This window comes from Crocodylus porosus, unplaced genomic scaffold (assembly GCF_001723895.1).
Source record: "Crocodylus porosus isolate Cpor-Errol unplaced genomic scaffold, CroPor_comp1, whole genome shotgun sequence".
Lineage (NCBI taxonomy): Eukaryota > Metazoa > Chordata > Crocodylia > Crocodylidae > Crocodylus > Crocodylus porosus.
Window position 1 is genome coordinate 25414212 of NW_017728909.1, and position 23758 is coordinate 25437969.

Sequence of the window (23758 nt, forward strand, 5' to 3'; positions counted from 1 at the left end):
GGCAGGGCAGCCATGGTGGGGTTGGGAGAGCACGCAGGGTTTGGGGGGCTGGGGGAGCAGGCAGGGGATGGGGTCTGTGGGGAGTCCACCCATAGTCCCCTTGCCCTACCTCCAGTCCCCCCTCTCCTGTCCCCTACTTACCAGCATGGAGTCCGGTTGCAGCAGCAAGCAGGAACTGCCCGAATCTCCAAAGCTCTCCAAATATTTTTTGAATAAATTCAGACTTTTTTTTTTATTGGTCTCCCGATTCGATTCAGATTCAGGAGATTCAGCTGCCAAATCTCCTCCAAAACAAAATCAGCACCTGAAGCTTTGCACAGCCCTAATGTACAGCCATAAAATAGTTTGGCTAATAGAACATGGAGCCCTCATCAGGAGGAGGATCTAGACTTTTCCTGGCCCTGTCTTGGGTTCCTTCAGGGTGACAAATTTCCAGCAGAGTTGTATGCACCATAGTTGATATTAACTTGGCTGACTCTCGGTTAAGTGGCAGAATTTGGAATTGTCCCACATTTTCCTTGTTCCCCATTTGTACGGGTGTGTTGAAAATTGTCAACCTTTTCTACAGTTCTCATTTTTAAGGTTTGTGCTCACAGCTGCTGACAGGCTGTAATATGATTCTATCCTAATACCCCACTGTTATTTGAACTCCTGCCTCTTTTAGGGAGCTTTAACTGAACACACAGCTGTTAATGGGTGAAGTGTTCTGAGCAACTCGGTACATCTTTTTAAAAGTTCCAGACTTTGAGGCACCAAGGTTCAAGAATCTCTCTCAGAACTGGAACTGGAAAAATCTGATCAAATGATGGCTTTTGGGCCTGCTCTACAAAGTACTGTAAATTGTATTTTTATCTCCATCCACTGTTACCATAAATATTTTATTGTTTCTAATAAGATATAGTGTGTTGTATGACATTTACTGTGGCTGCATGGGGCAGGTGCAGCCCTTGAAGGAAGTTAGTGCCTAGTAGGGCTGTGCAAAACAGCACCATTTTGAAGTTCGTTTAATTTCGAAAGCACTTCCATTGTTTCGTCAAAACTGTTTTGCTGTTTGTTTCAACATTTCGCCCATAGGCTATAATAGGGAAGCATGAAACTGCCTATAGCTTTGTCATTTCTTGCCCAATTCAGATGAAACTTGTAGGGATGGTAGCCCTTGTTGAGGCCGTGAAGCCTGCCAGGTTTCAAGGACATAGGTACAGGGGTTTCTGGGAAACTGAACCTCAAACTGTCCAGAGCAAAATTTGTGTCATTTTTAAGTGTACTGGCACAGAAAAAGCTTAGTTCAAACAATGCTTTTTATGCTGTTTTTCCATCCCTCTCCCAGAGCACTGGGATTGGAAGGGACCTCAGGGACGGATGAGTCACTGGCCAGCTATGCTGTCAGTATGACAGCAGTCCTTTGCCCTCCCTCTCCTTCGTTTCTCCTTAGCTGCAAGCAAGCCCAGCTTCAAAACTTGAAATGTTTCAAAACATTTTGACTGCCCTTGTTTTGTTTCGAGGCTGTTTCAAAGCCTTTGGTTTCAATTTCACTGTTTCAAGCTTGAAATGTGTCAAAACTGCATCAAAACAAAAACAGCCGGCAAAATTTCACACAGCCCTAGTGCCTAGTATATTGTAGTGAGGTCAGCTTGTGTGGGGGAGAAAACCCAATGCTTTTATTTTACCAACTATATTGTTTCCCACTCAAAATGTCAAACTTGTACATAAAAAGAACTGCCAGAGGAAGATGGAGGCTGGAACATAAGAGAAGTCAGAGATTTAGGTATAATAGACTGAAAGGACAGCACAGGAAGGAGATGGAAATAGTAGCCATGGTTGCAACTGCAACAGTTGTTTTAGTAAGATTACAAAGGGAAAAAGCAACAGGAATTGGCAAAAACCTAGATGGAAGGAGTCAAGAGAACTGGCTGGCATAGGCAAGTATCAAAGTTGCCAACTGGGATGGAAAAAGTAGGGGAGGAAAATTAGAAAGAAATTGCTTTGGACATGTTTTACTACTTGTACAAATGTTTATTATGCAGTTTAGAAACTTGTAATTAGAGGTGTCACGTATCAGATAAGACAAAGGCATTGCATTGAGGAAGGGTGGCTAGAGACAGTTGTAGCAAAGAAAGTAGATCCTCCATCAGAAGTGAGCTATGAAAGGAACAAGTACTCTTTTTGTCTGTACACCGAGAGGACATCTTCCTGACAGATGGCCTTGGACTGAACTACAGCATTTGGCCTCTGCACTGCTGCTCTGACCAGACTCTGGTCCCTTCCAGTCTTGATTATGAATGGCCTGTCAAACACTAGTTGCTGACCATTACCACTCACGGAAGGAAGAAAATTACTCCGACTTTTAGAAAAATTGCTTACCTGAATTGAATGCTAGCCAGCTTACCAACATCAAACTCTTTAAAAGGGTAGCATTAGCATTAGTGGTCAGGAATTAAATTGTGCAACATTATGTATTAAATGAATTAAAGCTTACAATAATTCCCTCTGGTTCTAATCTGCATGCATACAACCATCATGCAAGGATGTCAGTCTAGTGCAGGGAAGAGGGTGGGCCTATTAAAAGTGTTCCCAACAGCATGCTGTATAGCCAGTGGGTAGCTCTTTGCACTAACCCAATGATATTCTACTTCAGCTAACAGGATGCAAAATGCATAGGGCCGTAAGAGTGAAGCTGTAATACAGTCTGAACCTTTCCAGCATGTTAATGCACAAGTTGCAATGCTGGTATCTGAACCTTTGCTCCAGTCTGCTTGGAAGTTTGACTGACAAGTTTAACATAGGAAATAAGAAGGTGCCTCTGGCACCTATAAAACAAGTAGGAACTTCCCGATTATGGAATGGCATTGATTTCCCAGTTTAAATTAGACAATCTGTTGATTATCTTTATTCTTAAGCCAACATGGACATGCACATGGCCCGAGGCATCCTGCAGAGCAGATCCAGCAGGTAAGTGGGAGTGGGGGAGGACAGGAGGATTGAGGCGCCTTTAGGGAGGAGCTGGGCAGGGCTTGGGGCCACAATGCACAGCTGCAGGTAGCTTGTCCAGGGGAGGAGGGAGAGGGCTGGCTCTTCACTGCCACACACACACTCCCAGGGCAAGAGGGACCCGTGCCCCAAAATGTGTGCATGGGGCAGGCACAGGTACGGGCTCCCATCCTGCTTCCCTCCCCCGGGGGCTCCAGAACTGGGCAGGCATGACTCAGCCTGGCAGGGAGCACTGCAGCTGCGCAGAGAAGCTGCTCATTCCCTGCTGCCCCATGATGCAGCCTTTGCGCATGCTGCTGCTTGGAGGGACACAACCCCATGCTGCTACCCTCTCTGCAGTTCCATGTACAGGGGCATGTTGCCACAGCAGCACAGAGCTTGTAGAGGCAAGCAGTTTCTCTGCACAGCTCCAATGTTCCCTGCCACACCAGGTTGTGCCCACTGGGCTGCAGAGGCCCTGGAGGAGAGAAGTAGTGCAGAGCTTGCAGTGATGAGCAGCTTTTCTGCACAGCTCCTCTGCTTCCTGCTGCACCAAGTCATGACCACTAGGCTAAAGAGAGCCTGGGGGAGGGAAGCAGGATGCCAGCACAGCAGAGAAGCTGCTTTCCCCTGTGAGCTCTGCACTGCTTTGGTGACACGCCTCCTGTGCTCAGAGCTGCAGCCGGCAGTGGCACATGCAAGGGGGGTGCATCTCCAGGGCAGCAGGGAGCTCAAAGCAGCAAGCAGCTTCTCCATGTTACTTTGCTCTTCCCTGCCACGCCAGGTGGCACTCACTGGGCTGTGGAGGCCCTGGGGGAGGGAAGCAGAGCAGGAGTCTATGCCTGACCCATGCACAGATCTGGGGGGCACTGGTCCCTCTTGCCCCGAGAGTGTGGCTCCTGGGTCCGTAGCCCTGGCAGACAGGGGTCTCTCCTTCACAGCTAGGGGAGCAGGGGCTGTGGGAGAGAGGGGCACTTTATCATAGAATTTGCAAGGAATCCAAATGCTACATCATACCAAAAGCTAAAGGCTAGACCATGATTTGGGTCCATATAATTTGGAAGCTACTGCTTTTCACCCATGACATTTTGAAAAAGGTCTGACAAACTCAAAGCAGTGTTCTATCTCCTTTCTTAATACAGGTTCCCCTTGATTTATGCAGTACATGCATTCCTGGAGAATGCTGCATAAATCAAATTTGCATAAAGCGAACCTACTTTATAATTTAAGAAATAGAGATAAGTTCTGCTGTTGGCTGCTCCTGGAGCCAGCTGGGGTGGGTGTGGACAAGCAGAGCCCCAGGAGGTGTGGGTGCAACACTCACCCTAGCCCCAGGAGCTGCTGGCACCAGCTGTTGGTAAACACTGGGCTGTACTGTGCCCCAACCCCCAGGGCTCTCTACCTGTCCCCACTTACCTTAGCTCCTGCTGCAGGTGTCCCGGGAGCAGCCGATACCAGCTCCCTGTAGCCGCTGGGCTGCACCATGCACTGGTGCAGACAGCTGGCGCTAGCAGCTCTTGGGGCCACTGCAGCCAGGGCAGGGGTGGAGACAGGCAGAGCAGCAGGAAGCACCTGAGCCTGCAGTGGCCGCCAGCACCAGCCTGATCTCATCAGCCCTTGCTGCAGCTCTCTGAGTAGTGGACACCACCTGCTTGCAGCTGCTAGGCTCTGCCATGCTGGGGTGGGTTGGGGCATGGCACAGCCCAGCAGCTGCTAACAGGTGGTGTCTGCTGCTCCCAAGGCTGCAGCAGGGGTGGGCAGCTGCCTGCAGCCAGACAAGAACAGACTTGGCCCAGCAGCCACTGCAGATTTAGGCCGGTCCCAGCCTGCTCTTGTCCAGCTGCAGGCAGCTCCAGACCCATGCTGATTGCATATAAATTAACCTCACATATAATGAATTTTGGTTACAAAAGGGTCATCGCTTAAGGGCAAATTTGCATAAATCAAACCCACATAAAAATAGAGGGAAAACTGTTACAGCATACTTGTAGCCTCAGTTGTTTGGAGAAACTTTACAGTTTTAGTTGTGTACAGGCTGGAGTTTCTCTGGTGTTCAACTCGTGGATACATTAATAAGATCTTACTGGTATCTGAGGGTCCTTAGTTTGTTTAAATTCCAAAAAAAGAACACGTTTTTTAAAATGCATTTACATTAATAGGCTATATCAAGGTTAATGCATTTAAAAATGACATCAGTTGGTGCAGTCACAGTCAATCATGTAAGTGTTTATTCATTAAAATGTTTTACCAAAGCAGTGTACTGGCTGGTAGTGTGCAAATACAGTCAAGAGGCACTTGGTGACAGCGCTGGAACACACTAGTTCCTGCAATCGCAATCTTTTAGAAATTGAGCCATAACATGGACTAACCCTTACTTAAAAAAAAACAACAAACCAAAAACCATGCAGGTTATTTATGGTACATGCAGAAAAGCTTTAGTTTTGTAACATTCAAATCCCAATGGATTCAATGGTTTGTGAAAAGCCAATTTGGCTAATTTGATTCCACTCCCCAGCTGCACTTCAGCAGTCTTTCAAATGCCAATTTTTTATGCAACACTTCAACCTTCAGAACATTTTTAAAAAGGGGGGATTATACCCAAGGTGTGCACAGACTTTTAATTACAGCTGAATTCATTACAATGACTCCATTCATTCACCAATTTCATGCACTGTTTTCCTAATGTAAACTGAGCAGCCATTTTGAAACTCTTCACACTTAAGTTTTCAGACTTAAGGGAATTCACCTTCCTACGTACCACCTGGTAATTAGCTGTTATTCACATTTCAATATGTAAACAATGAATGCACTGCAATTAGACCTTCTGACTAGCTCTGCACTATAAATCTTAGATCTCTAGTACAAATGTTTTCTTGCTGTAAGTCACATGCAAGTGTTCCAATTCTAGCAAGCTCCATTTCTGACAAATTCTGCTATATAATATATACACTATTTCAGCAGCTATGACCACCTTGAAAAAGGTGGGACTTAGTTGCTTCAGATGATAACAGAGGGTTACTCTTTTGCCATCCAACTGCTTATATGGGGGTTTTTTTGTATATTTTATATTTCTGCAGATAATGAAGTGGTGTGCAGTAGTCAAACATATACAAGCGTTGTATACATATACTGTAAATTGGTCCTTCCCTGATGAGCATCAGGGCAGTAATTTAGCACTTACATTATTTTTCATTCATGAATACCAAAACATTTCACAGAGTCGTTAAGTATTTTTATTCTACTGTACAGATTGGAAAATAGATGCAATATTAACCTTGTGCCCCCTCTAGTAGAGCACAAACATGTTCCACGTTTGGCAGAAAGATGCATTTTCTACACCTTCATGTAAAATGTAGCCAAACAGCAAACCTTTTACTTACTAACTCCAAATACAGCCTTGTTTTAACTCTAACTAGACAGATATGCTACTCTCCGTCTGATCCACAGAACACTTGCTGGGCAATTAATGTATTCACGGAGACAGCATAATTTCCTATGGCTAAAGCAATCTGCAGTACAATGATGTATAGCAAGTAACCAAAACCTCAAGGTTTCAAGTGAATTTCTCCCTTTCCAAACAGATCTTGAAAGCCATCCTGCAAAAATGAAAAAAAAAGTTTCTCTGTAGATAACGCATTTTCTAAATCTTAAAAGGTGCAAGTATCAGAGAGTAGGAAGAAGGGAAAAAAAAAAAAGTCACTGAAAGAACCAAAAGATCTCCCACAAGTCATATCACACTGGAGCTGTACAATTCTTGAAAAGCATATAAAAAGCCCATACCTCCATTTTAGTTAGGTCAATATTAGGATTTATTTACCGAAGTCTTATCCTTGCATCAAGACAATAAGTCTTGACAGCTTGTTTTCCTACAAAAGTGTAATACATACGAAGAATTAAGAAGTATCATTGAATCAGTGCCAGACCGCTATTTAAAAAACTGTACATCTGAATATTTAATGTTAACCACTTAATATTTAATTTGAACCCATCTACCTAATTTAAAAAAAAGAAGGTATTCTGTCATGTGTATTACAGGTTAAAAATTAATTTATATTGAAGTTAGATGCAAGACTTCAGATACGTTTCCTTTCTGTGAGATGCAACAAAGCTTAAAAATCTGTTAGCCAGAATTTCCCCTTTCCAAGAACGAAAAACACTTTCAGGTTTTTCCTTTCAAAAGACTCCATCTTCCAGAGAAGCAAACCTTCAAACCTAAAATAATGCAGCCTTCTGATGAGCTGTCCATCTCTGTGGTTAGAGTCCCTTCTCTGGGTTCACGATTTAGGATCATTTCAGAGAGTATTAAGTCCCTTCAGTCTTCTAGCAAAACTGTGCGCAGTGCATCCTCTGTATCTATCAATATTGAGGCTACTGCCCCATCATTAAACTCAAAAGAAGTTCCTCCGTCCACAACCATGCATGCATCCCAACAACGGGAACGAACACAAACCCTGCAAAGAAGACAAAAAGCTTAGATTTAAACAAAATGAATTGCTTCTAAAATAGCCAGAAAACTTACAACTGAAACAACAGACCACTTAATAAGTATGGAGGATTGAAGTGCCTTGCCAAATGCACCTGCTAGAAATGCAAGTTTGCTAGCAGCCTACTGACCAATCGGATAAGTGCTGTAGTTCTAAGTTCTAAAACAAAGCTAGAGAGAAGCCCATTTACTGTAATACCGACTTGCTTATTGGAAGATCTTTTATGCATCCTGTAATTTGTATGAAGCTAACAAAATCCTACCTAATCTTATGACATCAATTAGCACAAGTAATTTCAAACATGCACAATGTAGAATGAATAAGTTTTTCATGAAACATTCTCCGGCTAGATGGAAGCAAGGCTACTTGTTAGAAAAATGTAGATATACATGTAGCAACAGATTACTGTCAATGTTAAATTAGTACATCATTTTAAGCTATATAAAACATCTACCCCTTTTATAGAGGCAGCTCCTCTGGTACTGAACAAGTGTATTGCCATTACCATGTTTTTCTTTTTAACTTACCTTTTAAAGGAGCCCAACAGTTGGGATTTATCCTTTAGACCATATAGAAAATGAGTGGTGTTGAAGATTATTTTCAAAGATATCACTCTGGCCATAAAACAATCCTAATGGATTGAGTCCACACTCTCAGACACTGGGACTCCCATGAGCAGGGAAAGATTCAAGCATAGACTAAAGAGACCTAGGTGTAGGGTCTGAGATCCTGGAGTCACAGGCCATGTTTATATGGTAATCTTATAGCCCCAACCTGCAGCACCCTCAAACATGCCATGCTTCTTAAGACAGGATGCTTCACAACCTGGGTGAAGTTTATCAGTCATTGAAGATGGGTCGTTTACTATATAGAAATAGATTGTGTCAAAATTTGATCTTTTCTTAAAAGGCAGTCTCCCTGGTAGTCCTGAAGGAAAAATCTGAAATGTGGCCAGCATGCAGTGATGTCTACCCGAGTCAGCAGACAGCCTGAAACAATAGTTCTTTTAAGAGTGAGCAGTGCAGCTTTAGATAAAAATGGACACCCCCCAACATTGCTCAGACCTGCTACCACACTTCAAACTTGTACCACGCTGGTCTCATTTCACTGTGTCACTGTTTGGGGTGCCCCCCTCTTGCTTGCACTCCATGTGGGAGGCAAGACCAGTGAGGAAACAAGTTTACAGCTGGCCTCCTGTTCCATTATCAGAGCCCTAACACTGCTTTAATCCAGCCCTACCCACGAGCACCTATATGCAGTAAAAACTACTCTGAAACACTGCTCTACTGTATATTGCATAAAACTTTGCATGTTCCATTATCATCCAGTAACACACTCTTTTAAAAGCTGACTAGCTTGATCTGCACAAGCCTTTTGTTTAGCAGGGCTTTCATTTTATATGAACAAAAATAACAGATCAGTGTAACATGCGACTCCAGGTCAGAATCCACAAAACTTTCAAAGACAGGCATTACATTTTCCAAGCAAAACGAAGAGGCTGAAGCCCTGACAGGGCCAGGGGCCCAGACAGCTAAAGCCTAGGGGGATTGAACCTGAGAGGAGCTGAAGACATGGTCAGGTCAGGGGCCCAGAGATGGGATAAGGTCCAAAGGCCTACAGGATCATGATTGAGAAAGAGATCAGAGAAGAGCACCTAAGGAATAAAGTAGAGGATAAGAGGGTGAAAGCCTGGAAGGAAGTGCTAGAGCTCAAGAAGGGCTGAAGCCAATACAGAACTAGAGGGTCCAGTGAAGAATGACGCAGTGAAACTTCTGAGGCATGGGCATGGCTACTGAGCAGATGGAGGCCAGTTATAGAAGAATAGAAAAACAGGTGTTAGGACAGACCTCAGGCCATCTAGTTCTCAGAGCAGGACCATCCCCAAATATATCATCGCAGCCAAGGCTTTGTCTACCCAAGTCTTAAAAACCTCTAAGGATGGAGATTCCACAGCCTCTCTGGGTACACTGTTCCAGTGTTTTATAACTCTCCAAGGGAGAAAGCTCTTTCTAATATCTAGCCTAAACTTCCCTTGCTGCAACTTGAGACCACTGCTCCTTGTTCCGTCACCTGCCACCACTGAGAACTGTCCAGCTCCATCCTCTTTGGAACCACCCTGAAGGTAGCTGAAGGCTGCTATTAAGTCCTCTCTGTCTTCTCTTGCCTAGATTAAATAAGCCCAGTTCCTTCAGTCTCTCCTCAGAAGTCATGTCCCCCAACCCCCTCACCATTATTTGCCTTCTGCTGGGCAAATTATCCACATCCTTTCTGAAGCAGGGAGGCAAAAATTGAACGCTACTCCAAATGTAGCCTCACCAGTGCTGAATAGAGGGGGATAAACACGTCCCTGGATCTGCTGACAACACACCTACCAATGCAGCCCAGCTTGCTGTTAGTCTTCTTCACAACTAGTGCACGCTGTTGGCTCATATTCAGCTTACTGTCCACTGTAATTTCCAGGTCTTTTTCCACAGATCTGCTGCCCAGCGAGTTAGCCCCCAGCCTGTACTGGTGCCTGGGATTGTTCTGTTCTAAGTGCAGGACTTGCAACTTGTCCTTGTTGAACCTCGTAAGATTTCCTTTGGCCCAATCCTCCAGTTTGTCAAGGTCTCTCTGAATCCTAGCAGATGCACTGGAGGATAGGGCTACTTCCCCCAGCTTGGTGTCATCCGTAAGCTTGCTGAGCATGCACTCCATCTCATCTTCCAGACTGTTGATAAAGACATTGAACAAAACCAGCCCCAAGACCAACCCCTGGGGCACTCCATTTGATACAGGCTGCCAACCAGACATCAAACCACTGATTACTAATTAAGGCCCCTTAGGAAATTTGTGGACTTTAGTAAGGCCTTTGGGCCACAACGGAGAGAAAGACAGGGATTAGGAATAAGTGACTGAGGGCAGAGAAGAGCACCCAGGGCTCATTCTGAGTCTCCAAGGGCAGCCTTCCAAATATACATGGGACATCTAAAGAAGCATAGTAGGTGAGGAAAAAGGTGGGAGCCTTGGGAGACTGGGCAAACAGGGTGAGATCAGTTTAGCTTCCAGGGGGTGTCATGGTCATCCTCTAGAAGTGCACCATCACATGGCTATTAAAACTTAATTGCATGATAAGAGATCTCGTTTGGGATCCCACAAAAAAAAAAAAAATCAGCATCCTACCATGCTATACAGCGGGAGTATCAAATTCACCTGGCCCTGGAGGCTGCACATAAAAGTGTTGGGAGCCTAGATTGGGGAGCAACCTGAGGCTCCTTGCCCAGCATGTTCATGCCATACATTCAAAATAAAACACGATTAAAGACGCATTAAATGCAGAATATCTTTGTGGCTGGTTTGCCATTTTAAAATCGCACCATAAATTACTCTACACATAGCATGTTACAATTTATGGAGTGATTAATGCATTAATCATGCCACAAATGCAATGTTTGCCAGGGGCCTTAGTTACGTGTCCCTGTCCCCCGGCCCGCCATTCAAACAAGGTGGAATTCTTTGTTTTCTCTACACAAATATATTTTGCAAATCTCTATGATGGTGACACTAGGTCCTGAATGAGTTAAAAGCCATAAGCAGTCAGAGTTAACTCAAATGCCACAATGATATATACACCCAAGTGAATTGTGGCCTACACATTACATTTCAAAATTAAAAACAGAAAACCAAAAACACTCTTGCATATATAACACGTTTCCAAAACCCTGTAGTCTTGTATAGCTTTATGGATGTATTGTATACAATGGAACATATGCAGAAGAATTGGTATCTGCAGGGCACCACAAGGGATGAGAAGAAGAGCCACTTGTAACTTAAGGCCTTGTTACACAATCATTTTAGGCAGCTTCTGGAGTTCTTAACCCCTGGATTGGCTGCATGTTAACACTCAAGTGGCTTAAAGCACTAATTATCTCTAATCTGCCTAATTTTGCTCCTATTCCATTAAGGTATGGCCACTCCCTACAGCTATTCCACTCAAGTTAAAGTCTTCCAGCATCCCAGGATGCAAATCACCCCTCCTGAGACAGAGCAAGCAGGGATGCTGGGGTGTAGCAGGGCTGAGCAGAGTGAGGGCTGCAGCCCCACAGCACCCAACGGTGCCTCACACCATCGCTCAGACCAGCTCGCTGCTCCTGCCAGAGGAGCAAGTGCTGCAGCCACGGAGCTCACTTGCTCTGCCTGGCAGGAGCAGCAAGTCAGTACAGGTTCTGCCTGGTGGGAGCAGCATATGCCGCAACCTTGGAGCTGGCTCATTCTGCTTGGCAAGAGCAGCAAGCTGGACTGGGCTCTGCCAGGTGGGAGCAGGAAGCACTGCAGCCCTGGGTTCAGACCATTCCCCTCCCTGGGCTCTTCATCAATGGGCAAAATGGTGGTGTGAGCCCTGGGCCCCTGCTGGAGAGCCTGACCTGCTGGCCCCCTGGCCTGCTCTGCTGGCTCCAAGACACAGCAGCAGCTCAGCATCACAGAAGAAAGGGGGACCAGACCAGCTTTTCAATCAATAAAACTATATTCTATTTCCATTCTTTGCCGTTAATAAAAAAAACCTGGAGAAAGCAACGTTTGTTTTTACAACGATAATGCATCTCCCAGAGACAAAAAAAACCTCTAAACTGGGAACAGAGAAGACAGGGAGGAATCCACCCCCCATGAAAAGCCAACCCCCACCCCTCCCAAAAAACCCAACAACAAGAAGTCATAGTACTGCCCTCTATTCTAACCAAAAAGATCAAGATTAATCTTCTTTAAGTAATACTTAGACCAAATCAGTTTCTTGCTTGATAAAAATGTGGCTGGGAATATGGGGTGTGGGGAGGAGAAAAAATAAGAGTACACAAACATCAACTACTTCTCCTTGATGAAAAAGTCTAAAAACAGCCCCAGAACAGTAGTGCTCACTGTTCCCACTTGGCAGTGCCCAGACTGGCTTGCTGCTCTGCCTGGATGGCGCTGCAGCACTTGCTTGCTCTGCCAAGTGGAAGCAACAAGCTGGTCAGGGTCACGGCGTCTCCTGCTGCTTCCCGGGCACTTGTTCTTACTGGCAGGAGCAGCGAGGCAGTCCTGCCCCTACTCACTAAGCCTCTAGTACAAGTCACAGCTGTGAGGATGCAGGACAGTCAGAGATTTTTTTTTGCCTTAAGGTATGACTATTCCATTAAGTCAACACTAAGCCAGCTAACATTTGTTCAGCTTACAACATAAGGTGTAATAAGGTCCCGAACAGCTTTAGTCTGAGAGTCACTGGTAAGAGAAAGGAGACTGCGTTGTTGATGTCAAATGGACATTGTCAGGAGCTGAGTTTCAGAAACCTAATTATTTAATTCTGAGTAGAATTCATTCTGATAAAATATAAAAGCACCTTGTGATTTTTTTGCTCAGGAGTCATGGAAACAAGTTATGAATTCATATTAATTCTGCATTTTTTGACACTAGAAGGTCCACAGTATTTAAAAATTCTGAGAACTCTGAAGTAATTGTCATGAAAGATATGTATGCATGGGAAGAATGTGCCAATTAAGTAAAATCACTTATTCATGTCTGAGTATTGGTGACATGACAAGAGCATTTTCAGAAACCTTCCAAGTCATTTGCTAGTTTGTATGATCAGCAGCCAACTGCTCAGTGATCTGCATACCACATATATCACCTCACTGGATTACTTCCTTCCATAAATTAGCCCTGAGAGTATTTCCATTTCTATGCCTGATGTGACCAAAGTACATAAATTTCTGTCTACTTATGTCTAGGGTCTACTTGTCCTTGACATATCCTCTTTATGCTCATCTTTTCTGTCCAGCAGATAATGCAAGAGTCCTTGTCAGCACATTTCAAAACCCATTTCCTCCCTGTCAAAAGCATTCATTTCCACAAACAACATTCATAAGTTGCTCTGGAGGGGAAAAAAAAGGCAAGCTTTTTTACCTGTCTGAACTTCTGTACACTTCAGCAATCATAGGGTTTCCTCCACCTCAGACTTTGGGAAGGAGGACCTGGCTGAAGCAAGCCATTCCTCACTTTCTTCCAATTTGAAACAACTTTCTTGGAGCTACAGGATACATCTAACAACTCTGACTTGCTCATTAACCAGGATGGTTGTCAAGGTCATTAGATATGATTTTGACAGTTGTGGATCTGGTGCCCATTACCTCAGCCAGACAGTTGACAATCTTCCAGGTATAAATACCCATCAGATAGGTTGTTTTTGGTATTTTGGAAGATCACCTGACCTTCAGTTAATCATGCTGGTTTTGCAAGAGGAAGGGTCATTCAGCAATGAACCTTCCCACTGTGACCTAAGGCATAAAGATAATCCCTGTGAGAAAACTGGTCCCAGAACAAGATGAAAGGCGACCCAGGTAAAAAGAAAAGGCTGCAGGAAAAAAAAACAAAAGAAAAACCCCAATACCACCCCCACCCCATTTTTCTCCTATTCTATTAACAACAGCTTACTGTATATGTCCCTCTTTTCCCCTGACAGGCTAAGGAGAAAGAGCTAAAGACACTGAGACCTCAAGTATAGGTCAGCATCAGCACAATGCAACCAGCAAAGACATGAGTTGCTCCCATCAACCAAACCTCTGCCATCTGGCTCCAGATAAAACAACTACATGAGTTAGAGATCCCAAGAAATTACAAAGAGTAATGTCTTACCCCAAAGCCTAAGTTTTTGGAAAGGAAGCCACCTTTTTTTCTTCTAATTTTTCATTAATATGTAAAAGTATGTCTGGGGAGGTGGGAGACCACCACCTGGTACACCAATGTCCTGAAGCAAATACTAGCCTAGCACTGAATTAGATTATTTTGAGTTAAAACAAGATGTTAATCAAAAGCTGCTGTTGTGTATAGTTGAATCACCCACCATGTGTGTTAAGTGTATGTAAAGAGTAAAAAGGCAGCGTGACATTAAAACCGTCACTTGATAGCTTGCAACAACTGTGATAGTGAGGAAGAAGTGGTGAAGTAGGACTGCTGTAAGCCTTTGGAAATGTATTTTATGTGAAATCAAAGGATTTCACCAGCTGCATTGGGCAACTCCTCTGGGCAAAGATCTAAGACCAGAATGGATATTTAGGCTGCTTGCAGAAATTAAACACAAAAAACAAAACAAAAATGTGCTTTGCTTTTAGCTCTGCATGCCCCTGTACCAAGCCCAGTGCATGCCCAGAAGAGACAGTGCATTAGTTGGACCCAGTTAGCCCAACATCTGTATAGATCAGTTGCTTTACTGTGGCTTTTTTGGTGCTTTTATCTAATTGCTGACTAAATCAGCTATTACATATAAATGCCAAAAAGTCCTGCTGAAGTGCTCAATCTGTTATACAGATGCTGCAGAGCTAGGCTGAAGTAACACGCTGCTTCTTCAGGTAAAGCATAGGTTTTTTTGCTTAACATTTGCAAGCAGCATTAGGTCCTACTGGCAAAACACATCAGCTAACTCAATATACTGTATTAACCAGAATCCAGGTTGGGCTCTTAAGATAAAGGAATTTAGATCCTCCTTGAATTCTTTCATTTTATAAGACTAGATTCCTTTAGATATCAACTTCACATTCCAATTCAAACTGCTTGTTCTTATCTTGAGGATTTAATCATTAGAACCTATAGATTTATAGATCCAAATCACAACTGACAGCCATTTGAAAAACAAAGCGGTCCAATCTTTAATTTAGTACAGTTTGACTTGTTAATTAACTTAAGAACTGCTTAAGGCATGTATATTCACTTGCTTACCATTTTCAATGTACTCCATAAAAAAATACAAAGAACTCATTTATTCTGTCAAAGGGCAACATGATGTATGAACAAAGAGCCTTATGTGAGAAATTTTCACAATCACTTTGTTTTGAGGGATTTAGGTATTTTATCTCTAGTTTGCTTCCAAATATCAAGCATGTTTATATCAAATTTTGGATTATTTATTTTATTCTCTATCAGGTGTTCAACCTGTTGGCCCTGTGGGCTGAATGAGTTCAGGCAAAGCCAGATCAAGCCCAGATTGGGCCACAAGGTCCAGCACCACCCTGTCCCACTGGGTTTAGTCCCCGGGGAGGATGGCACCAACTCCTCCTACCCCAACATACTGAGATTGGATCCTGGGGGCCTGGCACCACCCCTGTATATTGGGTTCAAGCACCTGATCCAGCATGCAAGGGCCAGGGCTTCCCATGGATCCAGAAATTTAGTGGTAGGGGAGTGGTGCCACTCTTCTCCCACTGACAAATTTCTGGACCCATGGGAAGCCTGGTGGGCTGGATGACATGGGTCTGTGGGCTGGATCTGGCCTGCAGGAGAGGATTTAAGCATATCTGTTCTCTCTCTGTCCCTGAATATTTGAGTAAAATAACTGTAACCAATACTTACTTTGAAGAGAAGCCACGCTGCCGACTGCTTGAGAAAACCCGGTTTACAATAGGTTCTCGAATACTGAAAAACATCTTTGGTTCTTCTGGACTATAGAGCAGGGACTCATTATATTCATTTGTTACTGTAAATATAGAAATTGAACCATCATTTTCTCCAGAGCAGTTAGTCATTCTTGAAGAGATACTGTCCCTCTGCTTGGGAAATGTATAAACTATCTAAAGCTTACATTTAGATACCTGATATTTAAGCTAGTTAAAAGTGTCCAGTTCAAATAACATTTTCAACTTTACGTGAAGAGACATTTCCCTGACTAGTCACTGACTAACTCTCAACTTAAGATTCATTTTCAAAGTAGAGCAGAACCCAGCGGTTTTCAGGGTTAGGTTCCCAATTCCCCTGTGCAGAAAAGGGCCTATAAATCAGACAAGCAATACAGAGTGGTGTAGGATCACTGCAGCTTTTATTCAAAGAATGCCACTTCTTTGATCAGATTTGTTACTGGTCTACAGCAGAGTGGAGAAGTACCCTCTAAAGCAAGGCTGTCCAACTAGTAGCTCAGGGGCTGCACACAGCCCACAAAGATTTTATGTGCAGCCCCAGGCTCCTACCCATCTGCTGCCTCCTTATTACCTCTGGCTGCTGCTGCAGCTGGGGTCTCTAGGCTCCCTACACCACCATCAGCTTTTGCCTCCTACTCCCATCCTAGGAAGTAGAGTGGGACAGCCCATGGTGCCAGGTCAAACGTGGCATGGTGCCCTATATACGTGTGCGTGGGGTGAGGGTGGGGGCCATACTTGAAATGCCTGGAGGAGAGGGGCATGCTGCAGCCTGCGACTCGCATTACTGCAGTCCCCATTGGTGCAACTTGCACGGCACGCTCTAAAATAATAGCTGCAGGAAACAACTGAGCAACCTGCTGAGAACTAACCAGGCTGTGAAAAACCTGAGCCAGGTTCTAGCGGTGTGTGAAGTGGGACATATTAGATTTAGATTCAGCCTGATTTGGGGGACAGTTATTCAGTTTGCTGATTTGGATTGGGGTCCTAATTTGATTCAGCTGAATCTGAATCTCAGGATTTGATGCTGATTTGGAGAATCAGTGATTCAATCATAGACAGCTTTAAATGTTTTTTTCCTACCTACCAGGTGAGCTTGTGAACACTGAGATAATGGGGCGGATGGAGTGTCCTACAGGAGTGTGGGGGAGCCCTCCGCATGCTCGGTGGTGGACCTGGAAGAGGACCAGAAGCATTCCCCCTGTGCCCTGCTGGCTAGGTGATCAGCTGTGGGGAGACCCTGGGTGCCACCCCAGACCCGGGAAGCACCAGTCGCCAAACCCGTGGAACGCTCCATCCGCCCTACCCTCTCAGCATTCACGAGCCACCTGGTATCTTGAGGTATGTAGAAAAGACATTTAAAGCTGCGTCTATGTCCAAAACGCTGAATCTCTCTGAACTGAATTGAAGGCTTCTGATTTGATTCGGAGACATTAATGGGTCTCCCAGTTCAGAGATTAGGCCACTGAATCGAGCTGAATCAAATTAGCAACTGAAGCTTCACACAGCCCTACCAGGTTCTACTGTATTAGCTCTAAATTGTAAAGCTCTGAAATGCCTATGACTACTACCCAAAGGATAACAAGTCCTGGATTTCAGATTATCCAAAACAGTGTATTTAATTAAAATGGGCTTAGCCAGTGTTCTTCAGGAAAAGAACACTCCTCTGCACTACTATGAAACATAAAAGTACAGAGTATCAGATTACAACCAATTCATATTATTCACGTTGTTATAAGACTACTAGAAAAATCTCTTTTCACTCACCTTTTTGTATGAATTCCCTGTTCAATGGAAGATTCAAACTCCCATGTTTTTTAACTGTTGAACCAGAGAAAGAGTTCCCAGTTAGACACAAATATCTTCAGATAAAACTAGCCTGTAATGCTATATCATACTGCCCACTCACCAATTTTAAGGATCTCTTCAACAGCTTGGTTTGCTACCTTGTTAATATTATAGGACCTAAAGAGAAGTGAGAATACTGTATGATAAACTAAACATCCCAAGAAAAAACTTTTTGCATAGATACAAAGAAAAAAAAAAAAAATGGAATCAAGGCTGAGGGTACAAGTTAACCTTCCCAGAAAATGCCTTAAAGCAAGTGTGTAAAACTATTTTGGGATTGAAAAGAAAAAAAAAAAAAAAAAATCACCTCATTTGAAAAGCCTAATAATCCACAACTGAAGTGAAGTCACCCAGATGGTCTTGATTCTGCCTTTGTTACCACATGCAGACCCACCTCGCAAGCGCTGATCCTAATTATTATGAAGTCCAAATGAAAATTCACTTCTATACCTGCAAGTTATGCACAAATTGGACCTTTATCTCTGCTGTGCTTTCCCCCTCCATTTCCTCTCTTACAGTTACTTATTGGACCCAACAGTCACCTAAAAAAGAAGACTTCTTTACACTATTCTGACAGTGCAAACAGACTTTATAAATTCAAGGCCACTCTAATACTTGAATAGCTTTAAAATTCCTTGGGTACCCAAATATCCTACTCAGTTTCTCAGGCTCATATTTTTTCTCAAGTCAGAATTGCACTTATAATGCTGATAATGTTAAGTATCGTAAAACGTGTCCACTAAAATATGAGGTAGTACAAACCTGCGCAGTATTCCCCCCGCCCCACAATATGCAGAAACCCTTATATGACCTGCCCCATTAATCTTAAATGGGTTTTTAAGTTTACTACAATCATTGTTAAGTGACTACTTCACCACAACAGTTCCCCTTTTAAGTTACCAATCCTCTGGTTTCATCCCCAATAGCTTCTATAGTAAAGTTAATCAGTTTTAATACTAATTTCTGCAGCAAAATAAAAGACTAAAACATAAGTAATATAAATTGAAATTATTAGAACATACCTAAACTTTCATTTATATATTTCAGCAAACTCTTAAGTTCATCTGAGTTTGTCACAGAATTTAAAGCCTTGTTAGACACACTATCAAAAAAAACAGAGCAGCTTGTCTAAATACAAGGTGCTCAGACATAGTCCATGTAGTTCTTTAAGACTTTAGGAAAATACAAGTTATACTTAGTTCTGCCTTCATGCAGAAGTTGCTCTGGTTTTAAATTATATTAAAACTCATACAGTATATTAAACCAGAGTAAATTGTGCGCACACAAATCTTATTAATTTTAAATGGGAGTCCTATGCCAAAAAAGATGATGCCTTTTTAATTGGGAAGAGCAAAGAGGGGAGACAGGCAATAGTATGAGGCAAGGTCCTTGAGCATACATTGGACATGCAGATTTTTTAAAAATTCATCATCAGCTATTGCTCAGAGAGAAGGCTCATGCTTTGGCAATTCACAAACAACCCAAAAGAAGCTGGATTATTAGCTGCATCAATCAAATACAAAGAAGAATAGTTTTTAGAACTTCAGATCATGTGTTTCAAAATCCCTACTTCATTATCAAAAACTTACCAAGCTTTTGATCCAGTTCCAGTGCAGACATTGAGCCCTGAACTCTTCTGTTTTTCCCATGGACCATCATCAACAGATATCTCATAGTAGGAGGCCCTATGAAGCGAGAATTTAAAACTGGGTTTGCAGGACTTATAGTTCACCCTGAATAAGACAGAACACACAGCCTTATCAGGCATGTAAAAATTTAGAAGGGCCAAATTCAAATATGGATAACTTCACTACAGATTTTTGTACGGTATATTTCTGATCTGTAGGCATGTTAAGAGATTGTGGCTATACTGGATTTGTGCAAAAGAAATTGCCACGAGAGAGCAATCTACATTGTTAGAATAAAAATACTTTCAACATTACGTTTTAACTGTTAGAAATCAGAGTAAACTCTTCTAAAAGAGTGACAGAATTGTCCAGTTCACACAATGTCGAGTTTGAATTCGAGGTTCAACTACAACGGTTTCCATCTGGTGTTTTAACTTAGGATTTTTCCTCATTTCAACATGACAGCTTTTCTGCTGATGCCTTTTATATTGTATTCTGTGCAAGGGACTTTGTAGTTCATATACGGTGACAATTCTGAGCAGAGCAGAGTTGGCTGCATTTTCAGAAATGGAATTATATATGTATGTATTACCTGCTTTGCATCGCTGTTGAATAATGGCATAAACTGTACTTATGTTGTTTATTGGGCTCATAAAATTGCATCAGGAAACATTAGGTGGTGGGCATTTCTTTATCAGTAAGTAATAGCAGTGCTTCAAGTTGAAATCTTGATTACTTCAACAGCTACAAATCCAGCTGGTTTCTTCACAAATAGCTTGGCTGAATTGTGATTAGCAGGGTTTGCTCATCAATACAAGTTCCTCCTAAACAGTGAATGTGGTACTCTCTTCTTAGGTGTAAATCTTGGTACGGGGCCAGGTTTCAGTGCAATTTTATTCATACCTTGGTATATCCTTTTGTCTATTTTATGTCCAGGAAACTATTTCCAAGGCTCAAACTTCCACGAAACATATATAGGCTAGAATTTCTGAAATGAAGTAGTACTGGTTGCAAAGTCTGAGTTCCAGATGATGCATTTTGCACCAGAACATGCATTATTCTTAGAAGTGTTGACTGAACAGGCTGCTTTAAAAGTGATGAAGTTGGTCTGAATAGATTGGGAGGAATAGTTCTCTTGGACACTGGTCTTAATGATTTACTTTCTGTGTTTGAACCTAGAGCTCTGTATGGGCCGATTTTTAAAAGAGCTCAACACAAAAGAACGGAACTAACTGAAAACATGTGAAACAGGGCATAAATAAAATGGACCGATCTGTCAAAGCAATAGGACTTGCACCCTCTGGGAACAAGTCTGTGATAGAAACAGCTATTCTCATACCCTTACTCATTTTCTTTACTGACCCACTGAAAAAGATCCTGATGGGATCTCTAAGGGTTCTGCCTACTAGATTTTCTCCTTCTCCTGGGCCAAACATTAAACAGGCACTCATATTTTCTCTCAGAGGTTATAAAATACCTGTCCCTCTACTATCAGTAATTTAGATTTCAAAGCACTGCATACATATCAGTATAATTGATAACAGCGTCACAGTTTATTATACAGAAGACTGTCAACTCACTCATTCTTTGCTATAAGAATCCTTGTTCCAGGACATGTTCCTAAAGGTAGAGTGTCTAACAGTGCTTGTGGAATAAAATGGAACAAAAGAGCATAATGCTAGAATATATGCATCCAATGCTCAAAAGTAACTGGAGAAGATGGAGGAGTATTGGCATATGCCCATGAGTGACTGTATGTTTCAAGACTGAACAGAGAATGCGACAGGGAAACTTAGCATCTTGGGTAGAAGTATGCCTGAACTTGTAGAAAGCAAAAAGGTACATCATGCTTTGAGACTAGTTCCTTCTGCCAGTCTGAGGTTGCAGTCCAGATGGAAGATTAAGCACTCATGGAACATTTATATGTTTCCAGCAGCACCCACAATGTCCCAGGCACTGTACAAACACAAGAAGAAGTTACACTCTAAAGGTAAAAACAGAGAGAGGAAGTAAGGGGAATGGGACATAACATACAAATAAAAGTGGTAACTGGCCAGGTTCCGATTCATGATTATGTTTTAATTGCACCCCCGCAAGCACGCACACAATTTTGCCCATATCACCCAGCCTTGCCATGATAAGTTGATTGGTATCACAGACCGATGTTTAGGAGTACAAAAAGGATCGCCTCAGTGGTATCGCAGGAAAAGTAGTTCCAAGATTTGATATAGATGGGTTACGTAAATGAAGGAGAATAAAGTGTTAGACATTCTCTAACAGACAGGGGAGACCATTTCTGACGGAGACAGAGGAAAGAAAGATAAATCATCAGGAGTTCAGTTTTGGCCATCTCAAACTTATGGCAAGACATTCAGAAGGCAATGTAGGACTGGACACATGTTAGGAACAGACAGGTAGATCGGCAAGCCAGCATAAACAGAGCTCAAGCCATGTAAGTCTATTACACCACCCAACGCAAGGGTGTAAAGCTAGGGAGGGATAGAGGATGAAGTCCTGTGTGCACCCCTCAGGCACAGGGAGAAGAACAGATGCCAAAAGAACAGCCAGAGAAATAGAAGAAATCAAGATTAAATTCATGTCACTCAACTATCTGTCTGATCAGATCTTGGTAAATACATACTTGGTACACGAGAAACCTGATCACTATTAAATATTCATGGACTAAAGAGAAATGTGACAGCAAAAGCATATCAATACTGATTACTTGTGAAATCTTCAAAAAAAATATAGCTTAAAAAAAAAAAAAATTAAAGCGCCAGTCTGTGTAGCTTAATCATGCACAAATTCAACATACCTGGATGATAGAGATTCTCCAATGAATACTTCATTTAGTGCTCTCACAGGCAAAAGATGTGGCCCAGAAATCTCTGCTCCTGCAGATAATTAACAAATTATAGCTGCTAAAACATTAGTTCTATGGATGAATACATCTCTAAAAACTGAATTTGCAAAACTATTAGTTAGTCATAACAATCAAAAGTAACCATCTTCATTCAGCTACATATATTTGTATTCTTAAATTTTTGCTCTTGATTATTTGATTTTCTTAAAATTGTGGCCTAGGCTTTCAGGTTTGTCCACTATCCAAACATGTCTCTTGGACAGTGCAAAAAAACTCAATGTGAGCATTTGAACTCGAGTTGAGTGAAAATGTGATGCTAAACTTTTTTGAGCAGCCCATCATGGTGAAATTTGTACTTGAGCAGACCAGTATAGCTCTGCCCATGAAGACAGAGCTATAAGTATTCACAGTCATTATCCATACAGCCCACTTTCCTGACAGTAAGCAGTAATGATCAGGGATCCAGGTTTTCCATTCCCCATGGGAAAGTGGAGAAAAATAAGGATTTCCCCTTTTACCAGAGGAAAATGTGGATTTTTTTCATTTTAAACAAAGAAATCTGCATTGTGCTTTTGCAAAGAGCTCTCTGCAGTCTGGCAGAGTTCCAGCCTGCATGGGGCTGGCAGTCAGGCAGGGCGCGCCAGGTCCTCACACTGCTAGGCAGCCTAGAGAGTGGGCCCTGGGCTCGAATATGCAGCCACAAGGCCCTGGTGAGGAGCTGAATGAGGCTGCAGAAGGCTTGTCTGGGGGGCAAAGAGGGTGGGGCCAGCTCCCCACCGCTGTGAGCATTCCTGGGGGAACAGGGGAACCTGTTCCCTCCCAGACCTGTGCTGGGGGTGGGGGTGGGCTGGCCACTGCAGGCTCGGGCTCCTTTCCCTGCTGCCTTCCCCTGGGGCCTCCACAGCCCAGTGGGCAAGACCTGGCACTGTAGAGCAGAGCAGGGCCCCCGCAAGGAAGCTCCTTGCCCCTGCAAGCTGTGTTGCTCTGGCAATGTGTCTCCTGCCCACACAGTAGCAGCATGAGGTTGCGCCCCTTACTGCTGCTGCACACAGACAGGGGATGCTTCGCCATGGCAGCATGGAACTTGTAGTAGAGGCTTGTCCAACATACGGCCCACCATGTGGCCCGCCAGGCATTTCCTGAGACCCGCAGTGCTGCGACAGGAAATGAAAGTAAACAGTTTATTTTCATTCCCACCCCTTGTCCCTCTCCCAGCCCCTCAGCAGCTTCCTAATGGCTGCTGAAGGGACAAGGTTCCCACATGCTCCGCGTCAGCTTGACATTACCGACGCGATGCATGTGGGAAGAAGAGTAGCCATGTGCCTCTCAGGACAGGATGAGCCTAGCTGGAGCAGCAGGGGCTCAGCTGCGCTTTCCCCCTACCTGCGCTGGTCAGTCCCGAGCGACACACAGCTCCACTGTATGCCGCTCTTCCTGTTGGTGCTGACCCGGCTGGGTCCGTCTCATCTGGAGCAGCATGCAGCTGAAGTCGGCTTCTGCTGGCTGGTACTGGCCTGGCCGGCCTCCTCCTGTCCCCAGCAGCACGTGGGAAGC

The 23758-nt window shown here is 43.4% G+C and overlaps 1 protein-coding gene and 1 long non-coding RNA gene across 6 annotated transcripts in view; one reads left to right on the forward strand and one right to left on the reverse strand.

Moving 5' to 3' along the window:
• Nucleotides 1-23758, reverse strand: part of NADK2 (NAD kinase 2, mitochondrial) — a 63393-nt gene that overhangs the window by 19772 nt on the left and 19863 nt on the right. For 2 of the 5 annotated variants that reach the window (XM_019531960.1, XM_019531959.1), the window contains exons 5-10: nucleotides 22157-22235; nucleotides 19303-19446; nucleotides 17775-17830; nucleotides 17633-17686; nucleotides 15807-15930; nucleotides 5173-7418 (exon numbers count right to left, since the gene is read on the reverse strand). In XM_019531960.1, the coding sequence (XP_019387505.1) occupies nucleotides 7280-7418; nucleotides 15807-15930; nucleotides 17633-17686; nucleotides 17775-17830; nucleotides 19303-19446; nucleotides 22157-22235 (596 nt within the window). In that variant the 3' untranslated portion in view covers nucleotides 5173-7279. Of the gene's footprint in view, nucleotides 1-5172; nucleotides 7419-13291; nucleotides 13336-15806; nucleotides 15931-17632; nucleotides 17687-17774; nucleotides 17831-19302; nucleotides 19447-22156; nucleotides 22236-23758 lie in introns of those variants that run through there. The other 3 variants (XM_019531961.1, XM_019531963.1, XM_019531962.1) reach the window with 3 other exon arrangements.
• LOC109307837 lies at nucleotides 991-20359 on the forward strand. Its single transcript, XR_002100370.1, has 3 exons — nucleotides 991-1002; nucleotides 16758-16761; nucleotides 19781-20359. It is a non-coding gene; the product is annotated as an uncharacterized LOC109307837 (long non-coding RNA).